The sequence below is a fragment of the Penicillium hispanicum genome (assembly GCF_028827665.1).
Source record: "Penicillium hispanicum strain IBT 35686 chromosome Unknown utg000006l_segment0_segment0, whole genome shotgun sequence".
NCBI lineage: Eukaryota > Fungi > Ascomycota > Eurotiomycetes > Eurotiales > Aspergillaceae > Penicillium > Penicillium hispanicum.
In genome coordinates this window covers 3162325-3184336 of record NW_026623198.1, presented here as the reverse complement: position 1 = coordinate 3184336, position 22012 = coordinate 3162325, and the positions used below count along the sequence as shown (strand labels likewise).

Genomic DNA, 22012 nt, shown 5'->3' with positions numbered 1-22012 from the left:
GAGGGTCGCGTGCAGACAATCAACCGGAGGAATCCAACCTTTCTTCCTTCTCTCTCGTCGTCGATCCCTTCTTCAAATCACCTCTCCCACTTGCTCCTTGAACCTGACCAACCTGACCAACCTGATCAACCTCTCCAGCCTCTTCATCTCGATCTCTATCCTCATCAACCTCATCTCGATCTCTATTGAGACCCTGACCTCTTAGCTTCCTTCTATTACTCATCTCATCCAACTGCAAAGTTCACTTTGCAATCATGCTGTTCCTCCTGTGTGCCCTTCTGGCCTTGCTGCTGGGGAGCACACCGGTCATCGGTGACACTCTGCAGGACATCGAGCATGTAGTGATCTTCATGCAAGAGAATCGTTCCTGGGATTCGGTAAGTCAAAAGCCCCTTTCGTGTCAATACGAGAGCAAGTAGATGCTGATATAAATGCCAGTACTTTGGAACCATGGCTGGCGTTCGCGGCTTCAATGATCCCAATGTCCAGGTCAATGCCGATGGCCAGTCGGTCTGGTATCAGTGAGTTTTATATTTTACTGATCATCTATGTTTAGTCCAAACTAAACCCTCGCATCAGACAAGTTGATCCAGATATGTCCACCGAGACCAAGACACTGCTGCCCTGGTACCTGGGCTATAAAGGTGGTCACTGGTTCGATACCATTCAGTGCATAGCTGCTGGTGACAATGGCTATCGGGCCAATCAGGCTGCGCTGAACCATGGTCTCAACAATCATTGGGCTCGCAACAATACGCCCTGGAGCTGGAGCTACTACAAGCGAAGGGACATTCCTGTCCAATTTGCCATCGCTGAAGGCTGGACATCGGGTGACATGTATCAGGTTGGAGTTGATACAAACACAACTCAGTTGACCTTGAAGCTGATCTAAGGCAGGAATCCCAAATTACGGCAACTAACCCTAACCGTGTCACTCTCGTGAGTGGCTCGGTCAACGTGCCTGGCGGACCCCAGAACGAAACCCAGGGTGGTGTCTACATCGACAACAATGAACAGCCGGGTACGTCCCTCTGATCACAATGTACATTATAGGTATCCATCTGATACAGTCTCTTAGGCTGTGAGGGCTACCACCTAAGCTGCTATCCTCTGAACTGGAAGACCATCTTTGAAATCTACGAAGAGGCCGGCGTCTCGTGGCAACTGTACCAGGATACCAACAACTTTGACGATAATCCGTTGGCATGGTTTCAACAGTACCAAAATGCCCACAAGAATTTCGCTCTGGCCCAAAAGGGCTTGTCCTTTGTGGGACTTGAGGCATTCTATGAAGCCGCAGCTAATGGAACTCTGCCAGAGGTCAGCTTTATTGTCGGCCCAACTGAGCTATCAGAGCATCCCCCATGGCAGCCGAAGGATGGGGCCTGGCTTCAGAAAAAGGTCGTTGACGCTGTGACCAGCAGCCCCAAGTACTCTTCTACTCTTCTCATGATCAGCTTCGATGGTAAGTTTTCGCAGCTATGAGGCGCAAAACTGGCTTACTAAATACTCATGATAGAGACTGGAGGCTTTGGTGACCACGTTACCCCCTTCCACGCCCCCGCTAATACCCCTGGAGAGTGGATGGAAGACCCATTGGACATTTTTGGCGACGTTTTTGTCGGGCCTGGTAGGTGGCTCTGGATCTCCACAAAGGCCCAGTACTGATGCTCGTAGGTTTCCGCGTGCCGTTCTACATGATCTCTCCATGGACTCGCGGTAACCGCGTCTTCACTGAGCGAGCGGACCATAACTCTCAAATCCTGTTTGTCGAGCAGTGGCTTACAGCCCGAGGACACAAGAATATTGAGACCGACCAGATGGTGCCGTGGCGCCGACAGCACATGTCCAACTTGGTCAACGCTTTGGACCTCGAAAATGTACGTTTCTCCGTTCATATTCGTCTTTACGGTGCATTGCATTGGCTAACCCTAACAGCCTGACTTTTCTCTTCCCGACATCCCAGAGGCTGAGACTCCCAGTACCAATAGGTATGGCAATTACGACGGCGCATCTAAATGCCTGAACAACCACAGTCCTCAGCGCCCTCCTGTCCCCTATGGTCAACAGGAAGATGCCACCAACGCGCTCTGGTTTGAAGATGGCTTCAAGGAGTGTGTGGGGTACCTGACTGAAGGTCGCTATCTGGTTCTCGAGAAGGGCGGCGTTGCGCTAACCAACAAAGTATATCGCAACCAGCTGACTGTCACTCCTGCTACAGAGAACCACGAGGCCAAAGCTCAACGCTGGGTTATCCACTACACCGAGGACGAGGAGAGTGGAATCTTCACACTCTCCAGTGCTCTGGATGGCCGCTGGCTTGGACCTCGCGGTATGTTACTGAACAGCGACCAGCCAGACGATGCCGAGCAGGTGCGCATTATTTTCCTCGGTAACGGTCTCGGGTACACCCTGCAGTACGCCAATTCGGGCCAATACATTGACATTGACCACAACGGTGCCTTGAGGCTGATCCACATCGACAATGGTCCCGATGTGGGTTACCAGGTCTACAGCGTCACGTACCACCAGTGATGCCTCCATTTCCTTTGCTTCGGTGCTCATTTTTTATGGATTCTGATTTCATGATCACGACGCTTGCATACATAACGGGGATATGCATATGGGTGGACAGGCATTAATATTTTCATGCCGCAGATGATAGCGAATGCACGCTGAAGCATATTAGTGCTTCCAGAATATCCACAAAACATTCCCATGAACAAGAGTTGTAACACTAAAATGGCCGTTGACAGAATATCTAGCAGAGATGGGGGAGACTCGGTCCGGTTCTAAATACCCCAGAACATCTATGCAGTCTGGATGGTGAACGGCCCAGCAGCGTTGTACAGAGTCGGCATCTAGCATAACCGCGGTGAGCAACATTCCCAAAAAGAAAACAATACGAATGAGTTGTCTATAGTGCCAAAAAGACCAAAATTCCTGCATTGAAAAGAAAAGAAGAGGAAGAAGAACCAACCTGCGGCGCCGTCGATAGTGAAGTATCAAGTCTCAAGTACCAAGCATCTCCCTTCTGCACCTTGGGCAGATCCGCCGGGATAGTCACATCAACCACGCCCGCTGTGCCATCAATCCCCTCTGCGATCTTGATGGACTGGTTGAACGCGATCGTGTCGAGGTTGCGCACGGGGTTGTTGTACAGCCAGATGCCGTACTTGTCCACCGGATATTGCGCCAGCGGGTCCGCGCAGTGCGAAGTTGGCTGGCGGTTAAAGCGGAGGTGAACAGTCTGGCCGGGCGTCACGGTTGAGTAATCTGGCAGGCCTTGGTAGACGTTGATGCAGGCGTAGTCACGCTTGCCCCAGGCTGATATCAGAAGTCAATTGTTAGTTCTTTGTCTTCCTGGTCTAGGGGGTGGAGAGGTACGCTGCCACTTGTCGAATGCAATGGCGCTGGCTGCCAGGTAGGAGGTGACCATTGCCGTGGAGAATTTCATGGTGGATATTGTGCTGTCACTGCTGGGAATTGGATCTAGAGTCCGGGAAAAGCAGGGAGATGCAATTAATAAAAGAGATTCGGAGAGCACCAGCAGGCCGACGAGTGGTAATGAGGGATTAATAAATCGTCCGCAGGGGCGGCCGGTCATCTCATCGGGCCCGGCAACATCCTGCAACCAACACGGTTGAGGGACTGCTCATCCTGTAATCCTAAAGACTCCGAGTGACGATGTTTCAGTTTGTTGCTCCACATGGCGGCGCGATTAGCCTTGGCACTTGGCAGGATGTGACGGTGACGGATTGTCAGGGTCTTATTTCCCCAGGGAGCTCTTATTGGTAGGCATCTAGAGTACTGCGAGCTTTTGTCTTAAGTTGACACTGGAGGCACGAAGACCGGTTTCCGAAGTAGCGGCTGGGAATTAATATCTGGCGGTTGTGGGAGAAGCTCTTATCGAGTAGGTGAGATTCAAGGTTGCTCTAATCTGAAATTTTCAGAGGCAAAAGGAGATCGGAAAATGCCACGATGGATCGTTTTATGTTTTGCCTTGTAGATGCTGAACGGAGTCCAGTTATATTTAATAAGGCTTCGCCCCTATATTTGTCAGATTCTCCTCTCAAGCAAAAGTGGGCCAGAGATGAACATATATCTTCTCTGGAGACTGTTAATTACTACATATGAAATTGTAGCAATTTTTTTGGAACTGTCGCTGAAAAGTGTACAGCGAAACCTAGTTAGGGGGCTTATGGAGGTTGTTCCTAGATCTGTCTGTGCTCAAGAGGAACTCCTATCTTAACCTGAAGGCAACATACCTGTCTCAAGCAAAGAGAAAACTCGATCGATCTTTGGATCCATAAGTCTATAAACCAGATCGAACTATATTGATTTAAGAAATGATCATCTCATAGAAGATTCGGAGCGGGTACCGTGTCTTTGATTCTGATCTATGTGTAGGACTCCGTACTAGCAGATCATGAAAACTGCCTTTCTATTGGGAATCCCTTCTTTTAAGGCTAGCACCTTATTGGTTAATTTCAAATCCATGAAAGTATCCTCCACTTGAAAGCGAATGGACTTTCTCAGTGGCCTCAGGCGATCTCTTTTGGGTTTCTTGGCGATATTTATACTGCCATGGAATTCTATTCTCCCTTCCAGTGATCTCAATCAAAGCATCTGATGAGGTCGTCAGAACGTCCATCGAGCTTCGAAGCTTCTCATAACACGCAGTATTTCAGAACACTCAGCGTTAACTCGGTTTCACAAGGCCAATAGTCAACACTGGACCCAATTATCCAGTGGAACGAATCGATCAAGCCAAGTGCTGGGGACATATTTAAAGTGTTGCCTTCCATCGAATGGTGGATAGTGGTAGTCAGTTGCTCAAGATCCCACCTCCAAATAACAATATCCCTGTTCACGGCACACGGATCGGAGGCGGCTGGGAACCGAGCCGGATGATACGTGGACTTGATAACAACCGTGTATAACAGGCTGTCCACGCCACTTTGCAAGCTCACGCGAGCGTCTATCTCCATACTTCAGGAATGCCGAGCCCCCCGCCTCCATCGGGATCACTCCCGAAGGCTTGAACTTATCGGTGGGGCATGTGGGACTATATCTACGTCGTATGAAATATGTGAGCGTTGATTGGGTGCCTTGATCGGATACGCGAAGCGCTACTGGCTCGAATTAGCTCCATGATTGAAGGATGTTGATCTATCATTATGGCTCTAAACTGATTGGTGGCAGCGCAGACTGCGGGTGCCTTCCCGAGTGCGTTTCGGGTCTACCGACGGACGATGGGCCAATCTGCATATAGCTGGTCAATGAGAGCGTCATATAGGGTCGGCCTATAGTGCCGATCCGTACTTCAGGATAGGATTCAGTGTCTACTCTTGGTGAATCAACCCGCTGGGCATTGAGTTATGCTGGCAAGTTGGCAATCAGGCTACTCACCTGATCGGAACAGACAGACGGGGGCTGGTTGATATCAAAGGTAGGATAGAGGGCATATCTATGATTGAAATATATAAAAAAGCAGACATGGAATCTGGATGAGCATCAAGGCTTCGAAGGCATTATCTCTCAGACTTCCTTATCAAATCAACCTCATGGCGACTTCAGTGCTGCACTATTTTGGGTTCGGCAACAATGCTCCTCCGACCTCCCAGCCACAAGCCAGGGAAACCCCCGTCCGTGCTTTGCCCGCGTCATGGTATACGTCTCCAGAGATGTACGAGCTCGAACGTCGTGCCATCTTTTCCAAGAGATGGCTCTTCATCACCCACAGCTCACGGATAAAAGAGACGGGCGACTGGCTCCGTTACGAGATTGCCGGATTTGACTTCATCATCACTCGAGATCGACAGGGCAATGTCAACGCATTCCACAACGTATGCAGACACCGCGCATACCCGGTTATTGAGAAAGAGGGCTCAGGCAATTCCAAAATATTGTCCTGCCGATATCACGGCTGGTCATATGGCCTCAATGGAAAACTCGCCAAAGCCACCGGGTATCAAGACCTCGATGAGTTCGACAAGGAGCAAAATGGCCTTTTCCGCATCCATGTGAAGGTCGATGTAAATGGCTTCATCTGGGTCAATCTAGACTCGAGCGAGATCCCCGAAGTTCCATGGGAGGAGCACTTCCAAGACGTCGACAAACAAAAGCGATACAGTGCATACAATTTCGACGACTATGACCTTGACCATGCTTATGAGTTAGAGGGTCACTACAACTGGAAGATCCTGGCTGATAACTTCAACGAGTGCTACCACTGCCCCACGACACATGCCGATATCCCGGAATTCCTGAATCTTGACTCCTTCGACAGTGACCTGAAAGACGGACACATCCAACACCACTGCGTTTCTACACCGGAGCAAATTGCAAAGGGTCTTTATACTGCCAGTACCTATTACTTCCCCATATCGGCTATGGTTGTTTCGTAAGCCTGTCCCTCTTTGTTCACTCTGTCTACTTTTAAATGAACGATTCTCTAACACACGCAGGCCGCATTTTATTATGGTGCAAAAGTTCCTCCCGAAGAGCCCGAGGAGCTCGAAAATGGCGTATGAGATCTACCGAAACCGCAATTCCTCTGAAAGCGACTTCAAACTTATCAGTGACATGTACGCTCGCGTCATGGGAGAAGACAAAGTCCTCTGCAACAATGCACAGAAGAACCTCGATCGAAACGTCTTTGTCAACGGCCAGCTTCACCCCAAGTTCGAGAAAGCACCACTTTTCTTCCAGAGCACAGTTCGGGATGTCATCACAGAGCATTTTGAGCGTGAGAAAAAAGAGGCAAGGGAAATCTGGCCAGCCAAACAGAAATTGCCATGCAACGCGCAAGTGAGCGAAAAGGATGAAGAAATTTGCGCGGCTCTCAGCTGTGGATTCCAGAGAGAGGCGTTGGCCTGGTGAAGTTTTCGCGATGTCGGATGGCTTCTCTTTCGTTTCATTTGCTTTCCAGACTGTTTGTGACATCCCTGCAGCATGGCCAGTGAAAAGACGAATTATATCAGTTTTCATGGCGATAAGTGTTGTTATCAAATTGGATAGATTGGCAAGATCTTGGACATAATATCTCCCAAATGGCAGCTTTACTTGATATCAAGGTGTACTCATCTTAAGACATTCCAGCTGTTTCTTATCTCGATTTTAGATTTTCGCAAATTGTCTGGTTTTGAGCCGGAAACACCATCCACTTTGGCAGCAGCCTGTAGAAGATCAGATTCAATCCCTCCTTCCACGACTAGCTTGATCATGCATGGCGACAGTTTCCCAGCGACGTGTCAAGATAAGAGGGTAACATGCAACAGCGGAGATAGCCCCGATGCCAGTGTGTCCAACTTGTCTGTAAGCAGGAACGAGGTAACCTTGGAATAAAATCACTGGGCCAGAGATTCCAACGCAGTCTAGGGTCTCTTATCTTGTCATCCCATCCGACCCAAGCGTGGATGCTTGTCCTCTCGGGGCTTCTGCCGACCGAACATCCTTCACCATTTTGATCTCGAATCAGGAATATAAACCCTGGATATCATGAGTTCCCGTCAGATCCCAGTCTCGATATCTCTTTCCCGCAAGTGATTCAAATAAATTGGTCGATATCTTCTAGTTTCTGAGAACCGCGACTCGTGATACTTGAAAAGGTCACCAGGATGAGGCCCTCGGGAGGCATCCCGAGGGCCTCAGTGCTTGTTTTGGAGGAGCCAACTCAATCTATCTTCTTTGCTTTGAGTGGCTAGAGTGTCATCCAGCCCACAGAGGTTTGTCATGTGCAATGTTGAACGCATCCTGTGGCAGCCCAGTATCGTTTCTAATATGGACAGACGCTATGAAGTGAACGAGTCCGCAATGTGATGTGAGCAAAGACCGACATTCGGTTGCGCGGCGAAGCATATGTTGCTAGTTTAGCCGACATACCTTCCAGGCAGATTAAGGGATATATAATGCTGTTACTCGAATCGACTGAACACTGCAAAGACCATGCTAATCGCCGCTTCAACGTTATCATCTTCCAAAGGGCTCTCTGTGACAACCTCCGTTGCAACGTTGCCCCCCCCACGACCACAACAAAAGGTTTTGTACCAACTTGCATCCTTCAGCTTCGGGGTCATCCGTATTGATGAGCGATAGAGATCCGTTTACCTGAATGCAGAAATAGAACTGAGGCAACCTTGACGGCGATGATCGCGCCAATCACGAGGCAGCGATGGAGCTGGCGGATTTGTCACCGTTGGCCCCCCCCCACGTCCGCGTTGCTGACTTCTTTCTGTCATCTTGCGTGCACGCCGCTATCATTCAGACGATGGGGCCATGAACCGAGTCAATGAGGGGATCGAACTCGCCGGGTCTCGCGCTCGGCTATGACTCCGTTCAAGAAGCCGTCTGGCCGGATCGGCAGCACCAAGTCAAAGACGGGCTGCGACACGTGCAAGTCAGTCTTTATCTACCCCCAGTTGCAATTTCATGGGACTAATTATCTTCAACCCAGGGCTCGTCGTATCCGATGTGGTGAAGAAAAGCCGCACTGCGTGAAGTGTACCAGTACCGGCCGGCAGTGCTCCTACGCCAGCTTGAAGCCCAGCCCAGAGATCGTTGGCTCGCCACAGTCTCAGATCACGCGAGAGTTCTCCCACCTAGCAGCACGTGAACGACGTGCTTTCGAGTACTATTTTCACCAGGCAGGCCCATCTCTGTCGGGGGTGTTGGATCTCTCCTTCTGGAGAGGCTCCGTCCTGCAGATCTGCCGCTTGGAGCCAGCCGTTTGGGACGCTATCATCTCACTCAGCGCACTCTATGAGAGGCCTCCGATTCACGGGTCGGCACCATTCGCGCTCATCAATGGTCCGGCAGCTGTGCGTCATGCCTACCATCACGAGGCCCTGGTATGGTATTCGCGCTCATTGACTGCCTTGCAAAAACGGATCAACCAAGGCGTGGCAGACTTGACCGTCTCATTGATTACTTGCATCCTCTTCATTGCCATCGAACTTCTGCAAGGAAACCGAAATGCTGCTCTGACTCTATACCGACAGGGCGCGCAGATGATGGTCAGCGCTATGGCATCTGTGGGAGGCCCTTCCGACCACAAAACATGTATCAACCGGGGATTTTTGGTGTCTGCCGTCAAGCCTATTTTCCGACGCCTGGGAACATGGGTCCTTATTAACAATGGAATAATGGAAGATAGCCGAGGACTGGATCTCATCATCTTGGATGAACATTTTACATCTATGGATGATGCTCGGAACGTACTCTGTGGCATTGTTGCCGAGATGAAGACCCTCAATCTAGCAACCAGGGCCCATTGGAAGAAGCCGACTGATACTCGCAGACGCGAGGCCTTCGCTCTTGTAGCCAGGCAAGGGCAGCTGGAGAATCGACTTCACCACTGGCATCGGCTGTTCAAGACATCGAAATTCCGAACGATTTCTCATCCACAGCCAGTCGCGGGCAGCGACACTGGAGAGACTGCACTTCTCTATATGACCTACATCAGTGTCTTGATCGAAACGAGGACCTGCCTCAACACCGACCAAGCGGCATATGATGACTATGAGCTCGAGTTTGCTCAGATCCTCGACTGCGCATCCACGGCGATTGCCGCCACGCGCAATTCCGATGGCAAGCAGCCTCCGTTCTTGTTTGAAATGGGCGTGTTCCTTCCCCTGTTCGTCGCGGCGCTCAAGTGTCGCAGCCCTCAACTCCGTCGCCAGGCATTACGGTACATGTGGGATGCTCCACCGGCACAAGGGCTGTTTATGTGTGACCCTGCAGCTTACGTCGTGGCATTGATTGTCATTTTGGAGGAAGATCCGACGAGTGTACTACAGGAGGGGAGCGATGTATGGGAGGCATTGGCCAAGCCCGGGTGTCGGCCAGCCCCGAGAGATCGCATCTGGGACTTTAGGGTATCGTCGCAGGCGAGTCAGGATGGAACAATGCAAGGCTGGTTACATTATACCCTGCGCAACTGGGATTGCGAAGACGGAGAGATCCAGTTTGTGGAAAGATCTTTGCCTTTTCCCAGTTGATATCAAGGCACTTAGCCGCCTAGGTAATAGAAACAAAGATTCTTTTAGGTGCCTTGGGTTCACAGTTTCATATACTTCATTCTATACTTCCTCGATCGTCGTGACTCGCATTGGTGGCCTAATATTTCAAGCTTCAATATTACTGTAATACTCTGTATGGTAACCTTGGGCCCCTCAGCTGCAGCAAGCAAAATATGTACTTGTGTCTTCCCCCCATCATCTTTCTCTTGTCTCATCTCTCTCTGCTAGCCATCATCAGCTTCAGCCCCCGCTGGCTATCAAGATGGCCGACAATTGTCTGCAGCCATCCAGCTCTGTTTTGCAATGTCTTGGATTCCGGCTCCACCGATCGCAATCCCACTCAGCGATGGAGCCTCTGGCCCCAATAGACTACACCACAGCTTCCCATGGCGCCAACCACATCCAGAGAGTTTCTTCTTCCCACATGCAGCATTGAGAAGACAGATATGAAAAGAAAGTCAAAGCCATCTGTGCCCTGTATCAACCCAGTGGTTCTCCTACCTGCCCACCGCAATCTCCAAGCCAGTGAGTGGTATGATCAACAACCCACCAATCTGGTGTTCCCCTGGGACATGATTGCACATTGCGGCTCTAGATGGAGCCAACCACAGGCCAGTACTTATCTCAGGTTGCACATGCCCCTGAAAGATGCCTCGGCCACTCAGAATGCCCATCTACTGCGATAGTAGACCGCAACTATGGCGCAGGGACCGTGAATGCCAGATCCGCCAGGCCCCCACAGTCACCTGAGTGGCCCTGATAAGCGCAATGACTTGCCACTTTGTCCCTTTCCGTACTGCGTCTTTCCGCAATCGCACAATCGCAACACATCGTGCGTTCTCTTGGGTCTCCGTTGTGGTCACACACTGTGCCCTAGGCCTGTTCCGATTGTCCGGCTGAGTTTGGCTGCAGACCAAGGACGCTGAACCCTTGACCGCTGGGACGTTGCCGTTCGTTTCTCCGTTTTCCTGGGGACCCAGCGATTCCCCTCCCCCACCTCCGCGTTTGCCTGTCGCGCATCACTTCGTTGACGCTACAGGCGCTCCCAATTGTCGACGGCAACTCGAGCATCAGGCCGCATGCCCATCACACTCATCTTACCTCCTTTGCGGCGCTACGAGCACCTTCGCTGAGAGCACATGCCATCCCTCGCCGAGGACCATGCTGGCCGCGATCCCGAAACAGCAGGTAGGCTCCCTCTTCCCCATGGTGGCGACACCTTGGGATTCCCATATACTTTGAAGACGCCCAACGCAATGCCCATGCAATCTCTTCTCTTGTGTACCTGCCACATCAGTATCAATCGCCCTTGCTGTACTCCCCCGCCCAATCGGGCCATTGTGACGTCGACATTCCTCCCTAGATTCAACCGGTCACACAAGTTTTCTCTGTCCTAGCCCTTTACTGATTCCCGAGTAGACTCTCCTCCAATTTCGGGTACAGGCCTCGATATCCCCTCGCTGCGAAAGGTCTTGCACGCTGCTGGACCGGTTCCCAACTCCCTACCAGACGCAACCGCCCCGAAACAGTACCGCGCTCCCGTGGCCAAGGTGACCGCCCGTCAATCAATCAATCCCACATCAATGCCCTCGGCTGTGAGCAGCCAGGCGAGCCTCAGGGATTCCCCGATAGTGGATGAGGCGGATTCCTCTACCAAACCGGAGGAAGATCCCCAGCTGGGTCTTTTCCACCAAGTGTCCGAGTGGCTGCAACACGAGAAGGCTCGGCGCAAGACTCGCAAGGCCCGGCGGTCCGAAGCGGTCTCTGGCACCGCTGAGAATGTGCCTGATGGCGAAGATCGTTCGCAGGGGGAATCACATAGCTCGGACAGCACGTTCTCCCTCGACAAATTAGAGACGATTCTCCTCCAGTATGCGGGCTCGCGGAGTGGGAAGGGGTTAGGCTCTGTGCAGCAGTCTAAGCGCACAAGTCGCCGTCGCCCCAAGGGTCTACGTCGGGGATCGGCCTCGGAGTCTGACTACACAGATATCGAAGCACCCGTACCCAGCGTAGAGGCCTACCTGGACAATTCCAAGACTCTGGCCTACTCTACCGGTACTACAGCGGAGGAGGATGCCGCAGATGGCGGTGCCGGCTTGAAGCACGCCAAGGAACGAGAAGCCTGGGTCGCCTTCAAGACGGAGATTCTGCGCCTCGCGCACACCCTGCAACTCAGGGGTTGGCGAAAGGTGCCCACGGAATCGGCTGGTGACATTGACGTTGTCCGGCTCAGCGGTGCTTTGACGAATGCTATATACGTGGTCAAGCCACCCAAACTTCTACCTTCAAGGGCCGAGACGTCGTCTGCCTCGTTGGTTCCGAGGAAGCCTGCACCGTGAGTACTTCGGCTTCGGCTTCTTAGTGACTGATAAACTAAGTTATCATTGTAGGAAGCTCTTGCTACGGATTTACGGGCCTCAGGTAGACCACTTGATCGACCGAGAGAAGGAGTTGCAGATCCTCCGTCGCCTCGGCCGCAAGAACATCGGTCCTCGCGTACTGGGCACTTTCCAAAACGGTCGATTTGAAGAGTACTTCGAAGCTCGTCCATTGACTGCCAAGGAACTACGGATTCCAGAAACCGCCAAGCAAATTGCCAAGCGCATGAGGGAGCTCCACGACGGCATCGAACTTCTCGACGAGGAGCGCGAGGGTGGCCCCATGATCTTCAAGAATTGGGACAAGTGGGTGGATCGCTGCGAACAAGTGACTACCTGGCTGGATAAGGAACTTGAGTCTCCGCAAAACGAGACCAAGGCCGCTGCGGAACCATGGCGCCGACGTGGCTTTGTTTGCGGCGTGCCATGGGCGGTGTTCCGCAAGGCCGTGGATAATTATCGTCTCTGGCTGATTGCCAGTTCCGGCGGCATGGACGAAATTAAGCGCCAGCTGGTGTTTGCACATAATGATGTATGACCCATCTATTTATCTGATCCCTTCTGCCTCGGCTTGGACGGGATACTGACTTTTTAGACCCAATATGGCAACTTACTTCGCATGGAGCCTGCCACGGAGTCGCCGCTTCTCCTGCCTGCCAACGAGCACAAGCAGCTGATCGTGATCGACTTTGAATATTCCTCAGCCAACACCCCAGGGTTCGAATTTGCCAATCACTTTGTAAGTTGTGTCAGGATATCCAGACGATAGCTCCCTCTAACTATGACAGACTGAATGGTGCTATAACTACCACGACGAGGAGCTGTCGTGGGCCTGCAACAGCCGCCTATATCCCACGCCGGAGGAGCAGCGTCGCTTCATAGCAACTTATTTAACCCACCGGCCCGCTGTCACCGGAGGAGTCACCTCGCCGCTCTCCACACCAGCCATGCGCGGTCGCACCGGTGCTGCTATTACCCCGTTGGACCTCGACGATGGCTCCGAGGGCCAAAACTGGCAACAAGTGGAGAAGTCCAGCGAGGAGGAACTCGACGCAGAAGTGCGCTTTCTGATGCACCAGACCCGGTTATGGCGTGTGATGAGTTCGGCGCAATGGACGGCCTGGGGTATAGTGCAGGCCAAGGTGGCCGGCATGGATGAAGGCATTGACGAGATGACCGGCACACCCAGCAATGGTTCTCATGAGAATGGACACCACAGCGGCAGCGGCGAGACCAAGACACCTCCGGTGGACTCTGATGTCGACGAGGACGGGTTCGACTATCTGGCGTACGCCCAGGACCGAGCCATGTTCTTCTGGTCGGATCTGCTGGCCCTGAATCTCGTCAACGCAGACGAGCTGCCAACGCCCATGGTCGAACACATTCGCACCCGGATTTTGGATTATTGAGCACGGGGTGCATTCATGCCGCATACCATGAAGTTATGATGTAGATGCCGGTACATAGCAACTGCATAAACACTATGTAACATTTCGGATTCTTCGCACATCTCCCCATTCTATCATTACCAAGGGTATCTGAAAACGATTCGTCGACGCAGCCTCGCGGGCCACAAATCAAACATGGCAACATAGCGTACATTAAACCAAGCCCGATCTCTCTCAAAGGGATCGTAAAGACCGGAGCCCCATGCAATTCGGCGCGGCGAAAATCACCGCCGCATCTCCAACTTCTTCCGCGTCTCCTTCTTCGCGGCCTCCACCCACTCCTCATACGCCCTTCCCGACGCATCCTGCCCATCCTTCATCCCAGCAACCCCCTTCATCATCTCGCCAATAAACCCGACGAAATTCCACCGCCGCAGCGTATTCTCCCACTGCCAGGCCGCCCGCTTCCTCTCCTCGCGCTCCAGCGTCTCGGCATCGCCGATCGCCCGCGCCGCGCCGCGCGGGTCCCGCACAACCGCCATCAGATTGAAATGCGTCTCCTCAGGCGGATACCGCGCGATACGCTTGCGCAGCACCTCAATCACCGCCTCCGGGAAGGCAGCCGGGTCACACGGGCCGTGGCTAATCGGGTGCGGCTGCAGGCCGTCCAGCTCGTACAGCGTGCCGTTGACGGGCGTGTACGCGATGAAGTGGTAGACGTCGGCGGCGTCGGCCTCATCGTGCGGGCGCGCAGTCTCGTCGGCGAAGGGGCTCGCGCGCGCGAAGGTGTTGTGCGCGGTGCGGATGGCTTCGGAGTTGGAGAGCGCTTCGCCGCGCAGCTCCGGCGGGAAGCCCGCCGTGAAGTCCTTGAAGGCGCGCAGCTCGGGGCCCAGCGGGATCGCGGGTAGTGGCGCGGGCGGGTGGTCGTGGTTGAGGATCACGGAGAGGATGGCTTGCGTGCCGCAGGCGTTTTGGATCGTTTGCGCGGCGAAGAAGAGGTTGTTGTCTGTGGCGGTGGGGTCGTAGGTTCCGTCGAGGGGGGCTTCGGCGCGGGCGCCGGCTGCTTCACGGGTCCATTTGAAGAGGAATATGACGCCGTAGACGGGGCTGTGGTGGTGCGAGCGGAGCTTGCGGTTAGCGGGTGGTTCTTGGGCGTGGAGGTTGGGGTTGGGAATGGAAGGGATGGGATGGGAGGAGGGCTGGGTTACCCGAGGGAACGGATTGTGTCGGCGTCGAGGGAGATGAGTTCTTCGAATTGCACGTCTTGGACGCCCAGCGTCTCGATGAGTGAGGTGAACACACCCTGCTTCACGTTAGTTGCGAGTTGCTGGGCAAAAGGCCGGTGGATGTACCTCATCGGATTCAATAGTGCTCCAGCCGCCAGCGTCGGCCATTTTGTGCAAACTTAGGGCAATTCTCTCAATTCACAGCAATATATTTGGTGCTAGAAGAGAGTGGTCAGGTCTGATTGAGAGTGTGAGAAGCTCGAGGAAGCAGTGTTGATATTGGCAGGTGGGCCTTATGTCATAGATCACGTGTGCTCTTCACCACCGGAGAAAGTAAGAGGGTTGTAGGTTTCCAAGTACGAGGTGCCTCTGCTGTGTCAAGACTACGAGTTGCTGTAAGTTGAGCTCTAAATTCATCAATAAACGTGATTGCTTTTATCTGGTCGTTTCCGCTGTCAAGGTGGTATTGATCTGCGCTTAGTGCAAATGTATTTAGCGCATCCGCCGGCATTGATTTTTATGATTTCAGGCCAAAGAATCAGAATCATGTTCATTTCAAGCTCGAGAATGGTTCCTACTAAAAGGTAATAGCCCAGCCTGAGCAAGGCCTCCCTAGAAACGTGGCGTCGTCCAAGGCTAGCGAAGCTACAATATATACCGAAGTAGAGGTAGTATTCATTACTGTCAAGCGCGGTCCTGACGCTCTTATATTGGTTCCAAATCCATCCCTAACGTAGTGAGTGACAGAACTTGGAAAGTCGATGAGATTGGTGTCATTTGTATAATCGATTTCCGGGGCGTTTCCACGCACTGTGATATACCATGTTCTCCAATGAAAACATCCATCCCCCTTGAAGACTTCGTCGTGGGGCATTTGCATAGAGAATAATTGATCCTCTGTGTGAAAGTCTGGTCCTTGCTGACCGAAACACTTCATCATCCTGCATTCTGCAATCCTACAAGTGCTAGACAAGCAGGCAAACCATTCCGAGGTGTACTTTGATGGGCAGGGCTAGATACAATATCCACAGCCTCAACCGGATTCTATTTCCGTTTCAAAACCGCACCACGAAGGGGATAGAGAAGATAGGATCAAAAACAAAAACAAGATCCAAATTTGAGGGATCAGTAAAATAGAACTTAGCGTACAGATACGCTCCCAAACATGCCAACGGGAGGTGTGAAAACTGGGTATATATCACTAGTCATTTCCTTCGGGTTCCAACTAAATGACCACCAACGCTCATGCTCAATATCAGACCCAAAAACAAGATCCAGAAGAAATAGGAGACGTCACGGGTAATAAACATCAGTATATAAAAACAGATTGGGGCGTGTGGCGGGAGAGAAGGGGGAGCCTTCGAGGCCCGGGAAACTGGTCAGCTCCACCAGTCACACCGTGAGAAGGGTACTTTTTCGTGTTTGTTTTGTTGCTTCTTAGCCATGCGGTCGATATGATCCGTTCAAAGAGTACAGTGGACATCATGTCCAGCATGGCTCGGGGGCAAGCAGGCCTGGCATTTCGAAGGATTGTGTCTGTGGGTAAACTTCCATGTTCAGGCCTAGTTGTCCATCTCCGTGCATATCTGCGCAGAGCACGCCGCTGCTGTGGGGAGGTGTGAATGAGGACTGTGGGACAGATGCAGTGTGGGCTAACTCGGAGAGACCGAGCCGTGCATCGTGGGTATCGAGGAGGTGGGGAGAGGGAGGGTAGAGGGCGTGCGAGGGTGCAGCGGTAACGTAGCCGTCTGCAGGGTGAAATGGTGAGCCGGCAACATTGACGGCGGGGGGTGATTGAAGTGGTGGAGTATAAGCGGCGTATGAAGGAGATGCAGATGCAGGCGAAGACGAGGAAGCCAGAGGGTACTCGTGCAGGCCGTGATACGGACTCGACGAGTCGGGAGAGTAGTGCTCCACGGAGGGACGGGGAGACCAAGCCAGCCGGCTACGATATCGGGCGGCAATGTGACGCGGGAGATTCATCAACGTCATGGCGAGACGTAGCTCAGCGTTGAAAGGGTCGGCGGCGCTGTGTGCGGCAAGAATGCGATCTATCTCTTCGATGGGGCCGATGGACAGGGCACCGAGGTATGCACCCCCCGTCTCAGGGAAGAAGCGGTCGAGGGCAACCGCAACCGCGAAAAACTGGGCCAAGACCGGGAGTGCGTTGAGGTCGGTGTCACCACCTTGAAGCATAGACACTGGCAGCCAAAAGAGCCATCGTCGCAGAATCTGGATGCGCTCGAAGGCTTGGTCGGAGGTTTGCGTCGGGTAATCGTGACGGAATTGTTGTACAAACTCAATCAACTCCCCAACCCGCTGGAAGTATTCGCCGTTATGTGACTCGCGCTTCTGAATAACCTGCAGTGTGTAAATAGTCTGGTCGAGCTGAGTCAGATCCTCGTCGAGGGCCAGCGGGAAGTCGGAAGCGCTGAGCGCTCGGTGGGTTTCGACCAGTTGTGCCAGCTCCGACTCCTGCTTCCAGAACGGGTGCATCGATTCGAGGACGGTGGAAATCCCCTGCTGCAGTGAGGCCCAGCCTTGACTGTGGGCGATATTAGCGCACCGAGTGATTGGGAAACACTGGCCGATCCCGCTTACCGTTCAGTCGCCTGCCAGGACAGCAGTATCGAAGCCGCGAGGATCGCGTCACAGTTATCCTTCGAGAATGCCCCGATGGCCGTCTGGAGGCCGCGAAGAGCAGTGACCTTGTGGTGGTAGGCCAACTGCTTGGTTTCGTGATCTCGCGTGAGGAAGGCGAGGTGGAAGGCTGACAAGGCCAAGATCGAGCTCATCACAAACTCATTCGACAAGGCAATCGCCAGGAAACTTGGATCCGTTAGCCAGCGGGACAGGAGATGTGCTCTGCGCTACCACACGACTCACTTGGGCATCTTCTGGGCCCACACGGTACAGCTGCTCAACCCTCGTCGGTGCAAATCGATCGAAAGACCGACCAGATGATGAATCAAGCGCAGTTCCGCGCGTGAGAGATTTGACCAGCCCGCGCGAGGGCACTGCATGAGTTCCGGGTACGGAGGGATGCCGGTTCTGTGCCAGTGGTCGATCTCCGCCTCGATCTCGGGCGACATGAGCAGATCGGGGCCTCGCCGAGAGGGGGGTGAACTGCCCTGTGCCGGGGCGGCGTCTTGGTAGTCGCAGCGGCAGTTATGCTTGGTGCAATTCCGGCTGTGGGTTTCTTGATGAGACGCTGGGTATGGCGTGCCGAGCACCTCTGGGAGGAGACCGTGGGAACTTACCATTGTGGGAAGGTCTCGTCGCAACGAATGTGCCTCCTCTTGCAGGTTTTACAGCCGTTCCGTGACTTGGTGTGGCTTTTGCGCGGTGGGCCACCACCGGGACCGGCCATTTTGTCTGACACCCACGATGAGTGGGAAGGTGGAGGGGTACAAAGGCTCAGGAAAGTCGGGATGGGCGATGTCCTCGATTGCGGTAGTGACAAGAGTAGAGTGGAAGGTCGAAGAAGGGAGAGCAGGAGGGGAAGAGATGGAGAGAAAGGGTGTGTGAATGGGCGTATCAGGGTATATGTAGAAGGCCGGCGTTGGAAGGTCAGCGATCTTCCGCGGTCAACAAATCAGCCTCGATGTCGGAAGAACGAGAATGATTTCCGCACGTGGAAACACGAGCAGTTGCAGGACTCCACACGAGAGCCCGGTGAATCCCCAGAGCAGACAGAGCAAGGGGAAAGAGTGGATGTAATATGCAGCATCCGGTGGGAAGGGAAAAAGGGCCGCGCCGTTGGGGATCAGCCACGCGATGGAGATGATTAATCTGACGGGTGCAGGACGATGCTTATGGCGATAGCAATCATCCCGGGCGGGAGAATTCCTTATAATCATCAGAATTATAATTAGCAGGTCTTTTCCCCAGTGACGATCAGCAGAGCCTCCAGGCCAGAATGGCCCCCGTTCAGCCAAGGCCCACGAGGCCAACGTAGTCCACGAGTCGAACGAGTCGAACGAGTCTAATTTGTCGCGGTTGGCGAATGACAGCCAGAGGTTATCCAGCTGCCTCGCCCGGTCTAGCGTTCTCCACTCTGCATCTCCTCGCATCATTCTCTGATTAGTCGTGGGTTAACGACTAGTTCGCTATCTTGATGATTTCACGGTTGAGGGTTGGATCTTCTGGGGGAATACCCTCCTAACAGCTCCCGTTTCATGGCTCCTCTACGTTGGTCTCCCCCAGATCCAGATCCAGATTCCCAGCTCATGGCGTATGGGATCCGATCAGCAACGCTCGTCGCCATCATACTTTGACCAAGTCCCGCCACGCCGGTTTCGTTTGCGGGAAGCGATGCGTCGGGGGATGTGGTTGACTGAAGCTACCACTATCCAGGGTCAACGTTTCAAGCTAGTCTGAACGTGTAAATAGGAGACGGGAAAGCGAAAGAGAGGGAAATAAACGACAGATTGAGAAAATGGACGGGAAGAAAAAGAGAAAAGAAAAATAGGGGGAAGGAAAGGGTGGCTGAGGGCGTTCCCTTGTTTGTTGCTTTTTCCATCTCTCTCCAGTCTGCTCTTCTCCCTCACCATCACCCTCACCCTCGCCATCGCCATCCCGGTCACCCATGAGGATGGCGCGTCTAACCCGCGAGACAAATGCAGGGGCGAGAGGACCCGACGCTGCGAAAGTCACCACTTCATCGTGATTGGGTCCAAGGGACAGGATCGACCTAGGGCTCCGCGATCTGAGGGACCCTGGATTGTGGATCGCAGCGAAAAGAAAAAAGAAAAGAAAAAAAAAAAAAAGAAAAAGAAGAAAACGTCAGGACGCCAAGAGGGGCCACCATATACTCATTCGAGTTTACGGCGAGAGTCTATCCCAGAATGACCCCCCGTGGGTCGATCGTTCATGCTCACCCTCGCTGTGTCTTCGTGACAGGCGCCCGTTTCGACCCATGCAGACGTGAGATCGGACTGGGCTGAACTCGGCAATGGCAACCGAGGCGGCAAGAATATCAGCATGGAAAGCATCAAGATGCTTATCGTGCTCTCCTCCCAGTGCGACCAGGGGCGACATCACCCAACCCCACCATCACAGCCGGGGCGCATCTTAGACCAGGGATATCGGCAGTGGACGACCGGTCCGTGGGGAGGGCCGTCTGACCTTCGACCTCGCCAGATACTCACGCTCCGCTAGAATCTCTTCGGGCTGGAACGGAAGATGCCAGGCAGGAGGCAGGGCAACCATGGGGGCGATGCCGCGGAACCCAATAAGGAAAAGTGAGCTGAGACCAACGCTCTCAATAATCAATAATCACCATCGATGAGACAGGGGTGTCTACCAAGTATACACTGACCCGGACCACTCATGGCTTGCTGCAGGGTCTCACCTGCGCTGAGATCGAAACACTGCAAAGACCTCGTGGATGAGAAAAGTACCGGGCGCAAAGCCACGTCTAGTCTCGCTCGGGCCTAGCGAGAAAGGCGATGCCGCGTTGGGAGATGGAGACGATGGGCTCATTTTACTATCTTTCCATCTCGTCCCGTTCTGCGACTATACCCTGCGAGCTGAATGCAGTCCATGCGCGGCGACCAACCAGGACGAAGGGCGACTTATCTAACCTAATCCAGCTCGGCCGGAAGAGTTGCGCCAAGGTTCGTGGATCGCCTCGCCCTGAAGAAGCCAAAGCCGCCATCGGAGCGCTCTGCAGAATGGCAGTGGGAGCGGACGCGATTCTAGTGACCGCTAGTTCCCACCCCCGACACCACGTTTTCTGGGGACCAGATGTGTGTTAGAAGTCGGTGTGTTACCCATCAGTGCTTCCCCCCCTATTCAGCTGCACAACGGGATGATCGCAAGGCGGGTGAGACTGATGTGGCACGGCGACTGCTACTCAACCGACTCCGTGCAGCATACATCGGAATCCCTGCAGCAACTTTGTCGCTACACGTGGCCTAGGGCCTCATGCCCAAGCTAACGCTGAAGACTGATAGAAAAAATGGGGGGAAGTTATGGGGCCAGAAATGCCAAAGTGAGTCGGATCTTACCCGAGTGAAATGAGGCCTGGCAAGGTCAAGTCGGAGTCTGCCGCCGTGAACCACGGCAGCCGGTGAGCGTCAGGGTGAAGAGCGGGAGTACACAGCGAGCAAGTCATCGTCATCGAAGTCATCGAAGTGCGCCTCCTAAGCGGGTTAGCCCGACCTGGTTCGCTACGTCACGCCAAAGAGGGTTAGTCTTGCGCCGCTCTGCAGCGCAGCACTATCCAAACAGAAGTGCAGCAGTGCAGAATCGCGGCGGAGCAGCCATGCAACAAACATGGGAGGCGAGTTGGGGGCGGACAATAAGGTGAGACGGAGACGGAAACGGGGATTTTTCGGAGTGAAGCCGGTCGCTCCACTGGAGCTGGCAGAGGTCCAAGGCCTTTCTCCTCGGGGGCCATAAATCAGCGCGGATCGTCAGCAGGATTGGGCGCTTGGCGACTGCGGACTCAACGTGTTCCAGATGCAGCTACTATATACAGAGGCCCAAGTCGTGGAGATGCCTTTCCGGCGCCAATCCCAGGACAGAGGGTCATCCCCGGACCCAGATCCATGTCACGATCGACAGGTAGACTCGACAACCTAATAACCGTGGGACAGGACCCAGGCTCTTGGGTATCCCGCCAGATGACTTCGCGACGTGGCGCGCTTTTTGCCGCATCCAGCCAGAGCACAGTCCATGGTCCGTGAGAGGCAGCGGCGCTAGCCAACTTAAAGGGTGTACGCCAAGGAAAAGGTCATTGTAGACGCGTGGGGCGGCTGCATTAGCTCTGTGAGGATGTGCATATCGTTGTGGCCGACGGGGGAGTATGGATCAGGAAGAGATGGACGAGGCGACTATCCCGTCGGTCACAGATCATCCCACGTCGATAGTGAGGCGAGGCCCCATCGATCAGAACAGTTTGGTTTCAGATGCCACTAAACTATAAATCTAACCGCGCCGTGTGGAATTCAGCCCTCAAGAGTCGTGAATGGTTGAATGTGCCCTCGACTGGG

The 22012-nt window shown here is 53.4% G+C and overlaps 7 protein-coding genes across 7 annotated transcripts; 4 read left to right on the top strand and 3 right to left on the bottom strand.

The window, feature by feature from the left end:
* Positions 1-254: 254 nt before the first annotated feature.
* Positions 255-2535, top strand: N7459_007535 (phosphoesterase family-domain-containing protein; the record flags this gene model as incomplete). Its single annotated transcript, XM_056946703.1, has 8 exons — positions 255-377; positions 439-521; positions 580-844; positions 898-1021; positions 1079-1465; positions 1520-1630; positions 1678-1880; positions 1939-2535. The coding sequence occupies 8 exons, from the start codon at positions 255-257 to the stop codon at positions 2533-2535; spliced, it is 1893 nt and encodes a 630-aa protein (XP_056798702.1).
* Positions 2536-2810: 275 nt separating this feature from the next.
* Positions 2811-3457, bottom strand: N7459_007534 (uncharacterized protein; the record flags this gene model as incomplete). Its single annotated transcript, XM_056946702.1, has 3 exons — positions 2811-2861; positions 2981-3327; positions 3388-3457. 3 exons carry the CDS (start codon positions 3455-3457, stop codon positions 2811-2813), a joined length of 468 nt encoding a protein of 155 aa, XP_056798701.1.
* A 2110-nt stretch (positions 3458-5567) lies between these two features.
* On the top strand, positions 5568-6885 carry N7459_007533 (aromatic ring-hydroxylating oxygenase subunit alpha; the record flags this gene model as incomplete). Its single annotated transcript, XM_056946701.1, has 2 exons — positions 5568-6406; positions 6471-6885. The coding sequence occupies 2 exons, from the start codon at positions 5568-5570 to the stop codon at positions 6883-6885; spliced, it is 1254 nt and encodes a 417-aa protein (XP_056798700.1).
* A 1445-nt stretch (positions 6886-8330) lies between these two features.
* N7459_007532 (Zn(II)2Cys6 transcription factor) lies at positions 8331-10001 on the top strand (the record flags this gene model as incomplete). Its single annotated transcript, XM_056946700.1, has 1 exon — positions 8331-10001. The coding sequence occupies one exon, from the start codon at positions 8331-8333 to the stop codon at positions 9999-10001; it is 1671 nt and encodes a 556-aa protein (XP_056798699.1).
* A 1160-nt stretch (positions 10002-11161) lies between these two features.
* Positions 11162-13809, top strand: N7459_007531 (uncharacterized protein; the record flags this gene model as incomplete). Its single annotated transcript, XM_056946699.1, has 5 exons — positions 11162-11210; positions 11442-12357; positions 12413-12932; positions 12996-13139; positions 13189-13809. 5 exons carry the CDS (start codon positions 11162-11164, stop codon positions 13807-13809), a joined length of 2250 nt encoding a protein of 749 aa, XP_056798698.1.
* A 263-nt stretch (positions 13810-14072) lies between these two features.
* Positions 14073-15182, bottom strand: N7459_007530 (putative 26S proteasome-associated ubiquitin C-terminal hydrolase; the record flags this gene model as incomplete). The annotated part of the gene is made up of 3 exons (XM_056946698.1): positions 14073-14895; positions 14997-15091; positions 15141-15182. 3 exons carry the CDS (start codon positions 15180-15182, stop codon positions 14073-14075), a joined length of 960 nt encoding a protein of 319 aa, XP_056798697.1.
* A 1314-nt stretch (positions 15183-16496) lies between these two features.
* On the bottom strand, positions 16497-18384 carry N7459_007529 (putative C6 transcription factor RosA-like; the record flags this gene model as incomplete). Its single annotated transcript, XM_056946697.1, has 4 exons — positions 16497-17559; positions 17616-17843; positions 17901-18203; positions 18275-18384. The coding sequence occupies 4 exons, from the start codon at positions 18382-18384 to the stop codon at positions 16497-16499; spliced, it is 1704 nt and encodes a 567-aa protein (XP_056798696.1).
* Positions 18385-22012: the final 3628 nt, after the last annotated feature.